At 53.7% G+C, this 19,030-nt stretch overlaps 1 protein-coding gene across 1 annotated transcript in view; it reads right to left on the bottom strand.

Moving 5' to 3' along the window:
- Positions 1-7,570: 7,570 nt before the first annotated feature.
- Positions 7,571-19,030, bottom strand: part of LOC140357815 (neuronal-specific septin-3-like) — a 64,173-nt gene continuing 52,713 nt past the window's right edge. Inside the window, exons 8-9 of the mRNA XM_072442330.1 lie at positions 12,264-12,315; positions 7,571-8,530 (exon numbers count right to left, since the gene is read on the bottom strand). Of these exons, the coding sequence (XP_072298431.1) occupies positions 8,302-8,530; positions 12,264-12,315 (281 nt within the window). The 3' untranslated portion in view covers positions 7,571-8,301. The remainder of the gene's footprint in view (positions 8,531-12,263; positions 12,316-19,030) is intronic.

The following is a 19,030-nucleotide window of genomic DNA, read 5'->3' as shown; positions in this document are numbered from 1 at the left end:
GGAGAGGGTGGATGAGTGACCGGAGAGGGAAATGAACTCTTGCCTGTTGGTGAGGTAGGATGTGAGCCAGTCAAGTGCAGAGCCCTCAACACCCAGTTGGCGCAGCCTTTGTAGGAGGATGGAATGGTTTATAGTGTCAAAGGCTGCGCTGAGGTCCAGTAGTAACAGGATGTTGAGGGCCCCGGAGTCTGCAGAGGTGAGGAGATCGTTGAGTACTTTGACCAGGGCTGTTTCAGTGCTGTGATGTGGGCGGAAGCCAGATTGGAGGGGTTCATAGAGGTTGTTTGACTGGAGGTGGGTGTGAAGTTGGGCGGCGACGATGCGTTCCAGCGTTTTTGAGAGGAACGGCAGGTTGGAGATGGGGCGGTAGTTGGAGAGGTTGGCGGAGTCTAGGGTGGGTTTTTTGAGGATGGGGGTGATGGAGGCCAGTTTGTAGATGGAAGGAACATGGCCGAGGGATAAAGACTGGTTGAAGAGGGTGGTGAGATGGGGGATGAGAGCAGGGAGGCAAGCCTTGGTTAGAGTCGTTGGGAGGGGGTCGAGAGAGCAGGTGGTGGTTTTGGAAGCGGTGATGAGGTCTATGATATGAGAGGAGTTAACAGAGGAGAAGGTGGTGAGGGCAGGGAAGGGTGGGTGGTCAGGGAGAGGAGGGGGGGCAGGGGTGGGGGTGGTGATGGAGTTAATGGAGACGGCAGTCATGGAGCTGTTGATTTTGGAAATTTTGTCATTGAAGGCAAGGAGGAAAGAGTTGCAGAGGTCAGGGGAGGAGGGTGGAGTGATGTCCGGTGGCTGGAGCAGCTTGTTGACGGTGGAGAACAGGGTGCGAGGGCTCCGGTGGGAGCTGTTGATGAGGGTGGAGAGGTGGGCAGATTTGGCGGCTTGGAGAGCGTCACGGTTGGAGGAGATGTGTAATTTGAAAGCTTCGGCGTGGACGGTGAGGCGGGTTCTTTTGAGGAGTCGTTCGAGTTGGCGGCCAGTCTGCTTCATGGGGCGGAGTTCAGGGGTGTACCAGGGGGCGGGGTTGATGTATGAGACGGAGGAGGTTTTCCAGGGGGCTAGAGAGTCAAGGGAGTCGGATAGGGTGGTGTTGAGCATGACAGCATAGTCGTCGGGGGAAGAGGGGGGGAGTCAGGGGGGAAAGCAGAGGATATGAGCTGGGAGAGCGTGAGGGGGTTGACTGACTTGATATTGCGGTAGGTGATGGTGCGTTTTTTGGGGTTGTGGGGCGAGGGTAGGGGGGCGGAGAAAAGGATGCAGAGATGATCAGAGAGTGGGAAGGGGAGGGGGTGGGGCTTAGATATGGGTAGGAGAGAGGAACAGACTAAGTCCAGAGTGTGGCCTTTGGTGTGGGTGGGGAAGTCAATATGTTGGGTGAGATGGAAGCAGTCCAGGAGAGAGAGGAAGTCGGATGTCAGTGGGGCGTTGGGGCAGTCAATGTGGATGTTGAAGTCACCAGTGAGTAGGAGGCGGGCAGAGAGAGAGGATGCGATGGTGAGGAGTTCAGACAATTCAGTGAGGAAAGAGGGGTGGGGCTTTGGGGGACGATAGATCAGGATAGCGGTGATAGAGTTGGGGAGGGAGAAGGCGAGGTATTCAAATGATGAGATGGATGGAAGGTTGAGGTTCAGTTCAGTGATGGATGTAGATTTTTTATGAATAACAGCAAGACCTCCCCCACGCCCGGAGAGGCGGGGTTTGGCAGTGTAAGTGTAGTTGGAGGGAGTGGCTTGGTTGAGAGCATAGAAGTCCAGGGGCTGTTGCCATGTTTCACAGGAGAAGCAGATCAATGTTATTGTCCAGTAACAGTTCAGATATAACAGGTGATTTGTTGGCGAGGGAGCGGCAGTTCAGCAGTGCAAGGGAGATGGATGGGGGCGTGGAGATGGATGGGGGCGCGGAGATGGATGGGGGCGCAGGGGTGGGGGGGCGGAGGTTGCTGAGGTTGGCAGTGCGGCAGGTGGGGGTGACGGGGGGCGAAAACTAGTCCAGAGTGAGGGGATAGGTGAGCCGTCGTTGGAGTGTTGGTTATGGGAGAGACCAGAGCCCCTGTGGATGTAGCGGGGCCGGCGAAGGATCCCAGCTGAGCTAGCTGCAGAGGCAGCAGCAGCTGGGAGACGGTGGTTATGGTTGAGGAGGTGAAGGTCAGCAGCGGTGTAGGTGAGTAGGCGAGAAGTTGGTGGAGCGGTGGCCTGGAGGCGTGGGAGTGATAGTTCGAGGAGGAGATGGAACGTAGCAGCAGATGAGAGTAATCCAGTTAGTATGTTGGCGGTGGCTAGAGGCTGGTTAACTAGAAGCTGGTGGGCAGAGAGTTGTGAAAAAGCAGCAGTGGACCGGGTGTTGAAGCTGGTGGAGTGAGTGGCGTTGGTTGCCCCAGACCTTGTCTGCACGGCAGGGAGGCTCCGCGATACCATGACGGACCTCAGCGGACCTGTTAAGCCAGCTGTTAGCTGGCGGCTAGGGCAGTAGATAGTCCAGGAGTGAGGGAGGAGATGAGTGATGGACGGTGCAGTAGTGTCCGATGAAGTTAAGTTAAGGAACAGGGATGTAGACAGAAGACAACACAGAGACGCGGGAACAAAACAAAACAATGGAAACGACTAACAAACACAAACAAAACAAAGACGTTGGGACAGAAGCGGCAGTCCACATACCAGACGCCGGCGTTGCTCTAGCCCAATCAAGACGCATTTGAGTCCAGTTTTGTGACCAGATCGCCCCCGTCTGTGGAGCGGGGAAAGCAGAGAAACGGGGCTGTACCTTGGTTGTATGGGGCTGCTTTTCTCCGGGTGGAGCCGGTGCCCCGCTCTCCGTGTCTGCTCCTGTGGCGGGCTGGGGCCACACCTTCGCCCAGGTACAGACCTCCGGGGCGGCGGGTGCGGGAGCGCGGAGCCGGTGATCGGACGTGGAAACGCCGGTGCAGCGGAGGAGAAGCGGTGCCGCTCGCTCGTGGTGCGTGCGGCTCGTGGTGGAGCCGGTGTTCGGACGTGGAAACGCCGGTGCAGCGGAGGAGAAGCGGTGAGTATAGATGGCCTTCCAGCAGGGGTCCCGAGTGGTCCTCCAGCAGGGGCCCCGAGTGGTTCCTAAAGCTCAGTGCCACTCTCTGTGGAGGCTGGTAAACGGTCAGATCCAGAGCCGATGTGCAGTCACTGTTAAATATATAACAAAGTGTCTCCACGCTCCACTGACTGACGCTGGACGGGCTCCAGACGACCTCCTTCTCTTTTTTGGAGGTGGCCTGAAAGGGCTCTTCCACGCGGAGGTCGTAGTCACAGGAGCCGTTGCAGATGGAGCATGTGGCTGAAATAGACCTCAGGGGAGGCTGAGGAAAGTGATCCCTCTGCCAGTCCAGAGACGTGTCAGCCAAGACAGTCCTACAACATCCAGATACTTTAGGTCCTCAGGGCGGATCTCATCCACCCCCAGAGCCACTGAGGAGTTTGCAAACAACCTCAGTGACTTCAGCTTGAGTGATGGATGAGCCAGCCTCTGAGTCCCCGGTCTCTACTTCCTCTTCGGAAGACGTGACTGAGAGATTAAGGAGATCCTCAAAGTATTCCTTCCACCGTCCGACGACATCCCCAGTCGAGGTCAGCAGGTGTCCACCCGCACCGTAAACGGTGAGGCGTCTGGCGGTTTGCCAGAATTTCTTTGGGGCCGACCGATAGTCCTCCTCCATGGCCTCCCCGAACTCCTCCCAGCCCCGGGTTTTTGCCCCTGCGACAGTACGAGCTGCGGCCCGCTCGGCCTGCCGATACCTGTCAATGACCTCAGGAGACCCACAAGCCAGAGTGGCCTGATAGGCCTCCTTCTTCAGCCTGACGACATCCCTTACTTCCGGTGTCCACCACCGGGTTCGGGGGTTGCCGCCACGACAGACCTTACGACCACAACTCCGAGCAGCCGCATCAACAATGGAGGCGGAGAACATGGTCCACTCGGACTCAATGTCCCCAACCTCCCCCGGGACATGGGAGAAGCTCTCCCGGAGGTGCGAGTTGAATACCCTACTGACAGAGGGCTCCACAAGACGTTCCCAACAGACCCTCACAATGCGCTTGGGTCTGCCAAGTCTGTCCAGCTTCCTCCTCCGCCAGAGGATCCAATTCATTCGCCACCAGGTGGTGCTCTACAGCTCCGCCCCTTTCTTCACCCGAGTGTGCACGACACGCGGCCGGAGGTCAGATGACACGACAACAAAGTCGATCATTGACCCCCGGCCTTGGGTGTCCTGGTGCCATGTGCACTGATGAACACCCTTGTGCTTGAACATGGTGTTCGTTATGGACAATCCGTGGCTAGCACAGAAGTCCAATAACTGAACACCGCTCGCGTTCAGATCGGGGAGTCCCGGTCGGCGCACTGTCCAGTACTCCTCCCAAGGACTCCAAGAAGGCCGGGTACTCTGCACTGCTGTTCGGCCGTAGACCGCCACAACAGTGAGAGACCTGTCCCCCACCCGAAGACGAAGGGACGCGACTCTCACGTGGCGGCTGAGCTGAGGGGCTATAAGCAAGCCCACACCAGCCCCACCTCTCCCCTCGGGCAACACCAGAGAAGTGGAGCGTCCAGCCCCTCTCGAGGAGATGGGTTTCAAAGCCCAAACTGTGCGTTGAGGTGAGGCCGACTATATCTAGTCGATACAGCTCAGGCTCTTTCCCCCCCAGCGAGGTGACATTCCATGTCCCCAGAGTTAGTCTCTGGGTGTGGTTATTTGACGGTCAGTGCTTTAGAATTGCAGAAGTGACATCTTGATGTACTTCTGTGTCTAAATGCACAAGTGTGTTCAGTGTTGCACTTCACTGTGTGTGTTGTTGTGCACAAAGTGTGAACTGACTTATTGTGTTTACAGTGGTGCAAATCTGGGGCCGAGTTTTGCTCCTTGAGTGTAAGGGTTTGATGATTGGGCAAAACTTTAGATTGTAGTGTTTATTCAATTGTAAAAAAAACTGTAAAATCCTGGATGACACTTCATTATCTGCTTCTTAACCCTGAAAAAACCGAGGTCATTGTGCTGGTCCTAAACATGTACGAGACGCTCTATCTGAGCAGATAGTCACACTGGACAATGTCAGTGTAGCCTCCAGTTCTACTGTAAGAAACCTCAGAGTCTTATTTGACCAGGAGCTCTCATTTAAAGCTCATATAAATCAAGCCTGTAAAACAGACTATTTCCATTTGTGCAATATAGATCAAATATTCTATCCTGCTCGCAGCATGTCCTAAAAGCTCTATAAAAAAGCTTTCAACTGGTTCAAAATGCAGCAGCAAATTTAGAATCAAATTTAAACTCCTCCTCCTGACTTACAAAGCCATAAATGACATGGCCCCTCCCACCTCAAAGATGCTATAGAACCATATCATCCAAACAGAGCTCTTCTCTCTCTAAAATGCCGGCCTTCTAAATAAAACTTTCTAATAAACCTACAGTTTCAACTACGCTGCCCTAGGAGCAACTCTGGGGGAAGTATGGCAATCTGATTTTTCACTGTTGCCCTCTGAGACAACCGCTGTTGTGATTATGGGCGTTACAAAAGTGCTTTTAATTTAATTACTCACACACGGCTCACATGGCTCATGTACTGGTCACATGGCTCACACACTGCTTACACGGCTCCCACACTGATCACACTGCACACACTGGTCACATTGCTCACACTCCTCACACTGGTCACACACTGCTCACACATTGCTCACACTCCTCACACTGGTCACACACTGCTCACATATTGCTCACACTCCTCACACTGGTCACACACTGCTCACACGGCTCACACTGCAAACACACTGGTCACACACTACTCACATAGCTCACACAGCCCACACTGCTCACACGGCACCCGGAGAGTGTGTGTTGGAGCGGTGTTACTAAGACGGGTGCTTTGCTGTGCTGTCACAGTCACTGGCTTTTACTGCACACATGCGATTTTGATTAATAATACACTTTATTCATAAAATGTCTCTACTAAAATGTTGGTTGCAGCCCTAGGTTAAGTTCTGTTATCACATACTCTTTATCTTTACTTTACTTATTTTTATAATAATAATATTTTGAAGTATCATTTTGAAGTTAATAGTAGTGGATTCGACAAAAGCTTTGAACAGTTGTGTTTTTTCTAATTTACCTAAGATATGATTTATTATTCAAATACTCACAATAATTTTACACAATTATCTAATTTTAATTTATTTGTATTACTCCAAAAGAAGGCTGTTAGAATAGTTAATAATGAGGACCATCATACAACAACAAATCCTATTCATGTAACTAAGAAATATCAAAAAGAATTGTCAACATGAGCACAGCTGTGGCGATGCACAGGGCGTATAATCATATGCGTAACAGCCGAGAGAGCCAATATAACCTTAGAAAAACAGGTATATTCAAACTATTCAAACCAAAACTAATTAAAAAATGAATTACATTTCTGTTAAAGGTGGTTAGTATATGGAACAAGCTGGGTGATCATTCAAAAAAATCCTTTTCAACACTTAGGTCATGTCTCTGGTAAGGATGTTGTGTCCCTGTTACACGGTAAAATGACCAAATAAATCACAACTTCTACACTGTGTCTGATTTTTATGAAGTGAAAGTACTTGTGAGTCCCATATTTGGTCACAGTAGTTTATTGCATTAAAATCAGATCTTACATACAAATTGCCGATACATTTGCGGCTGTTTGCTCTAATGGTTGTTTACATAATCATGTTGCGTCTGTCGTCCCGGTAACGATCAGTGGCATTATTGGTCCTTGAACGTCATCATCAAACATTTAGAATCATTTCTTCAAAACTTTTAAAATGTACAAAAACACCAAACAAAAACAACACTTAACTCAAATCCCATTGTAAAAACGTTCATTATATCATTGATCGTTAATGAATCAGTATAATATTTCCTCTGTGCTGTGATTGGTCCAGAGCATGGCAGGGAGCTTGCCTTGATTATTCCATAGCAGTAACTTTGAGTCAGAACCAAATTGTAAAAGATCAATCTACACATTCCCAGATGCTTCTGCACTAACATTGGTCACTACGGCAACACGTACATGCACAAACTACATCAAATATGCAATCAAAGTAAATGTCAAATATGAGACCAAAATGTTAGTAACCCTGAGCAAACAGAGAAACACACAATTACGTGTCGTACAATTAAAAACAAATTTTAAAAAAGCGAACGGCAGAAATGAAAAGAAGCTCGACCTTTGATGTCACAAATATGGCAAAGGTGAAAGTGTTTTTGTGAGTCTGATACAAGGAGCGTAGAAGACAAACTCATGACACAAATGAAGCTAAACACAACTGCAGCTGTGGTTTTGTGATAAGGGAACAAGGTTACGACATGGTTCAAAGTCAATTTAGTATAAAATGTGTCCTTAAAAACAGTCAATAGGAAGTATAATGTTTTTTTACCCCACATTTAAGTAACTGGAACCTATGTAACTGTAAGTAAGCGCTCAGATGCTGATTACACCTGCAATTTGTATTTATTTCTAAAAATACCTTAAATATGTGGATGTTTGTTTTTGATATTTCCCAAAATTATATTGTTGATAACTTAAAATGATATAACATGTTAAAAGCTCATAGTTAAAAGCTGTGGTTGTGGTAATGGCAGGTACGACGATTTACGTGGTTCTAACATAAACATTGTTATGAAATAAATTATTAACTTAGGCTATAACTGACTGATAACATAATAATGACAGTAAAGCCAAACTAACAAACATGATAGATGTGAATTTGGTAAACAACTCAAATTGGGGAAAGACAAAGAGGGTGGAGTCAAGGATAGAGGAGTCACAGGAACCATGTGGGGTTACATCAGCTGGTCCACGCGGGGCGGAGTCAAATGATGGTTGGGCGGGGTTACATCAGCAGGTCCACGCAGGGCGGAGTCGAAAGATGGGTGGGCGGGATTACATCAGCAGGTCCAGGTGGGCCGGAGTCATATGATGTGTGGGCGGGGTTACATCAGCAGGTCCAGGTGGGGTGGAGTCATATGATGTGAGGGCGGGGTTACATCAGCAGGTCCAGGTGGGGTGGAGTCATATGATGTGTGGGCGGGGTTACATCAGCAGGTCCAGGTGGGGTGGAGTCATATGATGTGAGGGCGGGGTTACATCAGCAGGTCCAGGTGGGGTGGAGTCATATGATGTGTGGGCGGGGTTACATCAGCAGGTCCAGGTGGGGCGGAGTCATATGATGGGTGGGCGGGGTTACAGATGGCTGATTGTACTGTGGTCATACAGCATGGGAAGTGACTGATGGAGGGGCAGAGTCACATGCAGGTGGGCGGGGTCACTGCTGGCTCCCAGCCTCACACATGTCGAAGGCCCCAGAGCACAGGCTGGAGGACAGGGGGAGGCCGGCAGGGGGGAGGCCGGCAGGGGGGAGGCCGGCAGGGGGGAGGCCGGCAGGGGGCTGACCCAGCTGGCTAAAGTCCACGTTGGCCTGGCGGAGCCTCTGGACACGGTACGTCTCATACAGGATGTTATGAGTGACGTCCTTCAGGTTCTGGAGGTGAGACCTGTGACACAATCACAAGTTAAATGATTGATGGTCAAGTGTGGACTAAAGGTCATTCAGACATGGTCAGGTTTACTGTGGGATCCCAGGTAAATGACTGTATAACCATTTTGGACGAAAAACAAACGAAAAAAGACAAAAACTGCAGTACATTTTGAGCAAAGTAAAGATTGAAGGAGTGTGAATGGATTAAAGAATGCAACTGTTGCAAAACAAATCATATGACTGAGGATTCTGATCATAACAACATGGTGAAGAACAACGTCTCAGCACAGGAACATAATGCTAAAAACAAACTTCAATAGAAGAAGAAACATGAATGAATTTAAAGGTTATTGTCATATTTCAGTGTCTTTTTCAGTCTGTCATTTCTGTTTGAAATAAACTTAACTTGACCCAACCAACCAAGCAGCTACTCCCCAACCAAAGATTGGGTACAAAACCCCATTTAGTGCAATCGCACTGAACGAGGCAGCGACTGAAAGATAAGATCATGGCAAGAATGACAACCCCGGCACCCCTTACAGCGGCTAGATGAAGAAAGACTCAGCATCGAGTACCATCCCCATCACAACCATCACTGAAACCAATGAGCTGATATTTACAGCAGCAGTGATCCTAGAGGAGCCATGCGAAACAATACCCACCGTGGAAACGAAGGTTAGAGGCTAAAATCAAGAAAGCGCAAAGAGAAGTGAGCCAACTGACAGAGGCTGAGATGTGCAATGAAAAACCCAAGAGGTACAACCAGATGCCTAAACCTGAAGCACAAACAAAGGCTCCAAGACTTGGCTAGCCACCTAAAGAGACAATCAAGCCAGACACATGTTCGCAACTCAACCAGCGAAAGTGTACCCTCAATGTCAGTGCAATAACTGCAGAGCAGGCCCACCAAGGCTGGAAAGTGAAAGGTACTGGAAAAGTATATGGGAAAAAGAGGCAACACAACAGCGATGCACAGTGGCTGATGGATCAAAGAGCGGACCACAGCAACCTCCATGAACAACCCAGTTTCCATCACAGTGACAGACATCCAAGAAAGAGTCTCAGCTATGAAAAACTGGACAGCACCGGGCCCTGACATGATTCACACAACACTCTCTGAGCGCCTAGCAGCCCAAATGGACCAGCTGCTAAGGGATGGGACTCACCCTGAATGGCTAACTGAGGGGCCGTACTATCCTGATCCTGAAGGATCCCTCCAGTCACATCTAACTATCAGCCAATAAGCTGTCTCTCCACAACATGGAAGCTCATATCAGGCATCATTGCGGCTAAGATAAGTGAGCACATGGATCAATACATGAGCAAAGCATCGGCAAAGACATCATGGGAGCCAAGCACCAACTCATGGTTGACAAAACAGTTGCTTAAGACTGTAGAACCCGACACACCAAACTGCTTCACCCTGCCAGTGCCCAGATGCGCTGCAGGAATAATAAGGGTCTTAAGGGAGAGATAGAGATCACAGATGTTAAGGCGTGAAAGCTCCTGACCATGGAGGGTTCCACCCCAAATCCAGCACCCTGAGACTGGACACTAGCACCCTGAGACTGGACACTAGCACCCTGAGACTGTACACTAGCACCCTGAGACTGGACACTAGCACCCTGAGACTGTACACTAGCACCCTGAGACTGTACACTAGCACCCTGAGACTGGACACTAGCACCCTGAGACTGGACACTAGCACCCTGAGACTGTACACTAGCACCCTGAGACTGGACACTAGCACCCTGAGACTGTACACTAGCACCCTGAGACTGTACACTAGCACCCTGAGACTGGACACTAGCACCCTGAGACTGGACACTAGCACCCTGAGACTGTACACTAGCACCCTGAGACTGGACACTAGCACCCTGAGACTGTACACTAGCACCCTGAGACTGGACACTAGCACCCTGAGACTGTACACTAGCACCCTGAGACTGGACACTAGCACCCTGAGACTGGACACTAGCTGTAAGGAAGGAGGCGGGACTAGTGAGCGTGAGAGCCACTATCCAGGACGAAATGTTCAAGATCCATAAGTACATCAAGGACAAGGCTCCTACAGAGGACGTGCTCAGTGAATGTCTCAGACAATGGGGAACAGAGGATAATGAGGTGCTGGAGGGACCATCATGGGAGGACACGCCCCTACATGGGAGGACACGCCCCTACATGGGAGGACACGCCCCTGCATGGGAGGACACGCCCCTACATGGGAGGACACGCCCCTACATGGGAGGACACGTCCCTACATGAGAGGACACGTCCCTACATGGGAGGACACGTCCCTACATGAGAGGACACGCCCCTACATGGGAGGACACGCCCCTACATGGGAGGACACGCCCCTACACGGGAGGACACGCCCCTACATGGGAGGACACGCCCCTACATGGGAGGACACGCCCCTACACGGGAGGACACGCCCCTACACGGGAGGACACGCCCCTACACGGGAGGACACGCCCCTGCATGGGAGGACACGCCCCTACATGGGAGGACACGCCCCTACATGGGAGGACACGTCCCTACATGAGAGGACACGTCCCTACATGGGAGGACACGTCCCTACATGAGAGGACACGCCCCTACATGGGAGGACACGCCCCTACATGGGAGGACACGCCCCTACACGGGAGGACACGCCCCTACATGGGAGGACACGCCCCTACATGGGAGGACACGCCCCTACACGGGAGGACACGCCCCTACATGGGAGGACACGCCCCTACATGGGAGGACACGCCCCTACATGGGAGGACACGCCCCTACATGGGATGTACCACAGGAACATAACTGAAGTGGCTGATATCATGAAATCCTACCAATGGCTAGAAGGAGCCGGTCTGAAGGACAGAGGCCCTGATCATGGCAGGACAGGAGCAGGACAGGAGCAGGACAGGAGCAGGACAGGAGCAGGACAGGAGCAGGACAGGGGCAGGACCTGAACACCAGATCAATAGAGGTCCAGAGACCATCCCACACATAACTGCAGGTGCAGATGCTGCAGGGACAGCACACATGGAGCGCCATCACCAGGAGCTGGCATAGTGTAAGAAACATCTGTGCACTATGTGTATATATATATATATATATATATATATATATATATTTATATATATATATATATATATATATATATATATATATATATATATACACATAGTGTACAGAAACATCTGTGCAGAGTACGGGCTGGAGACCCCAAGGACAAAGTGGAAACACCTCCAAAGGTGGTGGAGAACGACCGAGACAAGGTCCTCTGGGACAGATACAGACAGACCACATGGGAATGGAGAACCAACCAAGTGATGACAACATCAGGGAAAAGGAGAAATAGCAAGGGCTCAGAGAAGAGTCCTGGTGGGTGAAGGTGAAAGTTGTGCTCGTGGTCATCCGAACACTCAGGGCAGCGACCCCCAAACTGGAGGAGGGGCTACAGCAGATTCAACAGGAGGAAAAACATGGGACATCTCAGTCCAGAAAACTGCAGTGCAGCAAATATACTGAAGAACCCTCAAGCTCCCAGGGGCCTCTGGGGCCTCTGGGGCCTCTGGGGCCTCTGGGGCCTCTGGTACAGGACCTGAGCTTAGAAAAAGGGACCAGACCATCTGCAGAGGGTGAGAAGGGAATTTTGTCTAAACTAGGTCAGGAGAAAGCTGTGGAAGTGACAGTACTATTGGTTTTATTGCAGTAAGATTAAACATGTCTTTGTAAATAAGTGATGACTTTGGACTGACCTGATGAGCAGATCTCGCAGATGTGAGAATTCACAGTGAGCTGCATTTTCAACTGTGGAGAAACAATGTCATGAATTATTTTACATCTTTTCATACAATGCAAACGTTTTGGGACTAAATCTGTTTCAAAACCTAAATTATATAGAACTATTCAGTAAAACAGCAGTCAATACAGTTACATGGCTAAAATATACTGCCAAAACTATTCACTTTACTCCACCCTGCCACAACTCAGCGCTTCCTGCTCAGCACTTCCGGCTCAGCACTTCCTGCTCAGCACTTCCTGCTCAGCACTTCCTGCTCAACATGTCCTGCTCAGCACGTCCGGCTCAGCGCTTCCTGCTCAGCACTTCCTGCTCAACGCTTCCGGCTCAACGCTTCCGGCTCAGCGCTTCCGGCTCAGCGTCAGCGCTTCCTGCTCAGCACTTCCTGCTCAACACTTCCGGCTCAGCACTTCCTGCTCAGCACTTCCGGCTCAGCGCTTCCTGCTCAGCACTTCCTGCTCAACACTTCCGGCTCAGCACTTCCTGCTCAGCGCTTCCGGCTCAACACTTCCTGCTCAGCACTTCCTGCTCAACAAGAAAGGTGAAGCATTGGTGATCATTGCCAAATCCTTCTTAACATTGTTGACTCTGTTCTCAGTGTCTCTGCTCGACACTTGACACCAGATGACGAGCGAAACTAAAGGGTGACAGAGGGTGACAGAGGGTGACAGAGGGTGAGAGGGTGACAGAGGGTGACAGAGGGTGACAGAGGGTGAGAGGGTGACAGAGGGTGACAGAGGTTGAGAGGGTGACAGAGGGTGACAGAGGGTGACAGAGGGTGACAGAGGGTGAGAGGGTGACAGAGGGTGACAGAGGGTGACAGAGGGTGAGAGGGTGACAGAGGGTGAGAGGGTGAGAGGGTGACAGAGGGTGACAGAGGGTGAGAGGGTGACAGAGGGTGACAGAGGGTGACAGAGGGTGACAGAGGGTGAGAGGGTGACAGAGGGTGACAGAGGGTGACAGAGGGTGAGAGGGTGACAGAGGGTGAGAGGGTGAGAGGGTGACAGAGGGTGACAGAGGGTGAGAGGGTGACAGAGGGTGACAGAGGGTGACAGAGGGTGACAGAGGGTGAGAGGGTGAGAGGGTGACAGAGGGTGACAGAGGGTGACAGAGGGTGAGAGGGTGACAGAGGGTGACAGAGGGTGAGAGGGTGACAGAGGGTGAGAGGGTGACAGAGGGTGACAGAGGGTGACAGAGGGTGAGAGGGTGACAGAGGGTGAGAGGGTGAGAGGGTGACAGAGGGTGACAGAGGGTGACAGAGGGTGAGAGGGTGACAGAGGGTGACAGAGGGTGACAGAGGGTGACAGAGGGTGACAGAGGGTGAGAGGGTGACAGAGGGTGACAGAGGGTGACAGAGGGTGAGAGGGTGACAGAGGGTGAGAGGGTGAGAGGGTGACAGAGGGTGACAGAGGGTGAGAGGGTGACAGAGGGTGACAGAGGGTGACAGAGGGTGAGAGGGTGACAGAGGGTGAGAGGGTGACAGAGGGTGACAGAGGGTGACAGAGGGTGAGAGGGTGACAGAGGGTGAGAGGGTGAGAGGGTGACAGAGGGTGACAGAGGGTGACAGAGGGTGAGAGGGTGACAGAGGGTGAGAGGGTGACAGAGGGTGACAGAGGGTGACAGAGGGTGACAGAGGGTGAGAGGGTGACAGAGGGTGACAGAGGGTGACAGAGGGTGAGAGGGTGACAGAGGGTGAGAGGGTGACAGAGGGTGACAGAGGGTGACAGAGGGTGAGAGGGTGACAGAGGGTGACAGAGGGTGACAGAGGGTGAGAGGGTGACAGAGGGTGACAGAGGGTGACAGAGGGTGACAGAGGGTGACAGAGGGTGAGAGGGTGACAGAGGGTGACAGAGGGTGACAGAGGGTGAGAGGGTGACAGAGGGTGACAGAGGGTGACAGAGGGTGAGAGGGTGACAGAGGGTGAGAGGGTGACAGAGGGTGACAGAGGGTGACAGAGGGTGAGAGGGTGACAGAGGGTGACAGAGGGTGAGAGGGTGACAGAGGGTGAGAGGGTGACAGAGGGTGACAGAGGGTGACAGAGGGTGACAGAGGGTGAGAGGGTGACAGAGGGTGACAGAGGGTGACAGAGGGTGAGAGGGTGACAGAGGGTGAGAGGGTGACAGAGGGTGACAGAGGGTGACAGAGGGTGAGAGGGTGACAGAGGGTGACAGAGGGTGACAGAGGGTGACAGAGGGTGAGAGGGTGACAGAGGGTGAGAGGGTGAGAGGGTGACAGAGGGTGACAGAGGGTGAGAGGGTGACAGAGGGTGACAGAGGGTGACAGAGGGTGACAGAGGGTGACAGAGGGTGACAGAGGGTGACAGAGGGTGACAGAGGGTGAGAGGGTGACAGAGGGTGAGAGGGTGAGAGGGTGACAGAGGGTGACAGAGGGTGACAGAGGGTGACAGAGGGTGACAGAGGGTGACAGAGGGTGAGAGGGTGACAGAGGGTGACAGAGGGTGACAGAGGGTGAGAGGGTGACAGAGGGTGAGAGGGTGACAGAGGGTGACAGAGGGTGACAGAGGGTGACAGAGGGTGACAGAGGGTGACAGAGGGTGAGAGGGTGAGAGGGTGACAGAGGGTGACAGAGGGTGAGAGGGTGACAGAGGGTGACAGAGGGTGACAGAGGGTGAGAGGGTGACAGAGGGTGACAGAGGGTGACAGAGGGTGACAGAGGGTGAGAGGGTGAGAGGGTGACAGAGGGTGACAGAGGGTGACAGAGGGTGAGAGGGTGACAGAGGGTGACAGAGGGTGAGAGGGTGACAGAGGGTGAGAGGGTGACAGAGGGTGACAGAGGGTGACAGAGGGTGAGAGGGTGACAGAGGGTGAGAGGGTGAGAGGGTGACAGAGGGTGACAGAGGGTGAGAGGGTGACAGAGGGTGACAGAGGGTGACAGAGGGTGACAGAGGGTGACAGAGGGTGACAGAGGGTGAGAGGGTGACAGAGGGTGACAGAGGGTGACAGAGGGTGAGAGGGTGACAGAGGGTGAGAGGGTGAGAGGGTGACAGAGGGTGACAGAGGGTGAGAGGGTGACAGAGGGTGACAGAGGGTGACAGAGGGTGAGAGGGTGACAGAGGGTGAGAGGGTGACAGAGGGTGACAGAGGGTGACAGAGGGTGAGAGGGTGACAGAGGGTGAGAGGGTGAGAGGGTGACAGAGGGTGACAGAGGGTGACAGAGGGTGAGAGGGTGACAGAGGGTGACAGAGGGTGAGAGGGTGACAGAGGGTGAGAGGGTGACAGAGGGTGACAGAGGGTGACAGAGGGTGACAGAGGGTGAGAGGGTGACAGAGGGTGACAGAGGGTGACAGAGGGTGAGAGGGTGACAGAGGGTGAGAGGGTGACAGAGGGTGACAGAGGGTGACAGAGGGTGAGAGGGTGACAGAGGGTGACAGAGGGTGACAGAGGGTGAGAGGGTGACAGAGGGTGAGAGGGTGACAGAGGGTGACAGAGGGTGACAGAGGGTGAGAGGGTGACAGAGGGTGACAGAGGGTGACAGAGGGTGAGAGGGTGACAGAGGGTGACAGAGGGTGACAGAGGGTGAGAGGGTGACAGAGGGTGAGAGGGTGACAGAGGGTGACAGAGGGTGACAGAGGGTGACAGAGGGTGAGAGGGTGACAGAGGGTGACAGAGGGTGACAGAGGGTGAGAGGGTGACAGAGGGTGAGAGGGTGACAGAGGGTGACAGAGGGTGACAGAGGGTGAGAGGGTGACAGAGGGTGACAGAGGGTGACAGAGGGTGAGAGGGTGACAGAGGGTGAGAGGGTGAGAGGGTGACAGAGGGTGACAGAGGGTGAGAGGGTGACAGAGGGTGACAGAGGGTGACAGAGGGTGAGAGGGTGACAGAGGGTGAGAGGGTGACAGAGGGTGACAGAGGGTGACAGAGGGTGAGAGGGTGACAGAGGGTGAGAGGGTGAGAGGGTGACAGAGGGTGACAGAGGGTGACAGAGGGTGACAGAGGGTGACAGAGGGTGACAGAGGGTGAGAGGGTGACAGAGGGTGACAGAGGGTGACAGAGGGTGAGAGGGTGACAGAGGGTGAGAGGGTGACAGAGGGTGACAGAGGGTGACAGAGGGTGACAGAGGGTGACAGAGGGTGACAGAGGGTGACAGAGGGTGACAGAGGGTGAGAGGGTGACAGAGGGTGAGAGGGTGAGAGGGTGACAGAGGGTGACAGAGGGTGAGAGGGTGACAGAGGGTGACAGAGGGTGACAGAGGGTGAGAGGGTGACAGAGGGTGAGAGGGTGACAGAGGGTGACAGAGGGTGACAGAGGGTGAGAGGGTGACAGAGGGTGAGAGGGTGAGAGGGTGACAGAGGGTGACAGAGGGTGACAGAGGGTGAGAGGGTGACAGAGGGTGACAGAGGGTGAGAGGGTGACAGAGGGTGAGAGGGTGACAGAGGGTGACAGAGGGTGACAGAGGGTGACAGAGGGTGAGAGGGTGACAGAGGGTGACAGAGGGTGACAGAGGGTGAGAGGGTGACAGAGGGTGAGAGGGTGACAGAGGGTGACAGAGGGTGACAGAGGGTGACAGAGGGTGAGAGGGTGACAGAGGGTGACAGAGGGTGACAGAGGGTGAGAGGGTGACAGAGGGTGAGAGGGTGACAGAGGGTGACAGAGGGTGACAGAGGGTGACAGAGGGTGAGAGGGTGACAGAGGGTGACAGAGGGTGACAGAGGGTGAGAGGGTGACAGAGGGTGACAGAGGGTGACAGAGGGTGAGAGGGTGACAGAGGGTGAGAGGGTGACAGAGGGTGACAGAGGGTGACAGAGGGTGACAGAGGGTGAGAGGGTGACAGAGGGTGACAGAGGGTGACAGAGGGTGAGAGGGTGACAGAGGGTGAGAGGGTGACAGAGGGTGACAGAGGGTGACAGAGGGTGAGAGGGTGACAGAGGGTGACAGAGGGTGACAGAGGGTGACAGAGGGTGACAGAGGGTGAGAGGGTGACAGAGGGTGACAGAGGGTGACAGAGGGTTACAGAGGGTGACAGAGGGTGACAGAGGGTGAGAGAGGGTGACAGAGGGTGTCAGAGGGTGACAGAGGGTGACAGAGGGTGACAGAGGGTGAGAGGGTGACAGAGGGTGTCAGAGAGTGACAGAGGGTGACAGAGGGTGAGAGGTTGACAGAGGGTGAGAGGGTGACAGAGGGTGACAGAGGGTGACAGAGGGTGACAGAGGGTGAGAGGGTGACAGAGGGTGAGAGGGTGACAGAGGGTGACAGAGGGTGAGAGGGTGACAGAGGGTGACAGAGGGTGACAGAGGGTGAGAGGGTGACAGAGGGTGAGAGGGTGACAGAGGGTGACAGAGGGTGACAGAGGGTGACAGAGGGTGAGAGGGTGACAGAGGGTGACAGAGGGTGACAGAGGGTGACAGAGGGTGACAGAGGGTGAGAGGGTGACAGAGGGTGACAGAGGGTGACAGAGGGTGAGAGGGTGACAGAGGGTGAGAGGGTGACAGAGGGTGACAGAGGGTGAGAGGGTGACAGAGGGTGAGAGGGTGACAGAGGGTGACAGAGGGTGACAGAGGGTGAGAGGGTGACAGAGGGTGACAGAGGTTGAGAGGGTGACAGAGGGTGACAGAGGGTGACAGAGGGTGAGAGGGTGACAGAGGGTGACAGAGGGTGACAGAGGGTGAGAGGGTGACAGAGGGTGACAGAGGTTGAGAGGGTGACAGAGGGTGACAGAGGGTGACAGAGGGTGACAGAGGGTGAGAGGGTGACAGAGGGTGACAGAGGGTGACAGAGGGTGAGAGGGTGACAGAGGGTGAGAGGGTGAGAGGGTGACAGAGGGTGACAGAGGGTGAGAGGGTGACAGAGGGTGACAGAGGGTGACAGAGGGTGACAGAGGGTGAGAGGGTGAGAGGGTGACAGAGGGTGACAGAGGGTGACAGAGGGTGAGAGGGTGACAGAGGGTGACAGAGGGTGAGAGGGTGACAGAGGGTGAGAGGGTGACAGAGGGTGACAGAGGGTGACAGAGGGTGAGAGGGTGACAGAGGGTGAGAGGGTGAGAGGGTGACAGAGGGTGACAGAGGGTGAGAGGGTGACAGAGGGTGACAGAGGGTGACAGAGGGTGACAGAGGGTGACAGAGGGTGACAGAGGGTGAGAGGGTGACAGAGGGTGACAGAGGGTGACAGAGGGTGAGAGGGTGACAGAGGGTGAGAGGGTGAGAGGGTGACAGAGGGTGACAGAGGGTGAGAGGGTGACAGAGGGTGACAGAGGGTGACAGAGGGTGAGAGGGTGACAGAGGGTGAGAGGGTGACAGAGGGTGACAGAGGGTGACAGAGGGTGAGAGGGTGACAGAGGGTGAGAGGGTGAGAGGGTGACAGAGGGTGACAGAGGGTGACAGAGGGTGAGAGGGTGACAGAGGGTGACAGAGGGTGAGAGGGTGACAGAGGGTGAGAGGGTGACAGAGGGTGACAGAGGGTGACAGAGGGTGACAGAGGGTGAGAGGGTGACAGAGGGTGACAGAGGGTGACAGAGGGTGAGAGGGTGACAGAGGGTGAGAGGGTGACAGAGGGTGACAGAGGGTGACAGAGGGTGAGAGGGTGACAGAGGGTGACAGAGGGTGACAGAGGGTGAGAGGGTGACAGAGGGTGAGAGGGTGACAGAGGGTGACAGAGGGTGACAGAGGGTGACAGAGGGTGAGAGGGTGACAGAGGGTGACAGAGGGTGAGAGGGTGACAGAGGGTGACAGAGGGTGACAGAGGGTGAGAGGGTGACAGAGGGTGAGAG

This window comes from Eucyclogobius newberryi, unplaced genomic scaffold (assembly GCF_026437365.1).
Source record: "Eucyclogobius newberryi isolate DKJ021-1_F unplaced genomic scaffold, fEucNew1.0.hap1 SCAF_13, whole genome shotgun sequence".
Taxonomy (NCBI): Eukaryota; Metazoa; Chordata; class Actinopteri; order Gobiiformes; family Gobiidae; genus Eucyclogobius; species Eucyclogobius newberryi.
Note: the sequence above shows the minus strand (reverse complement) of the source record. Positions and strands in the feature narration are given on the sequence as shown.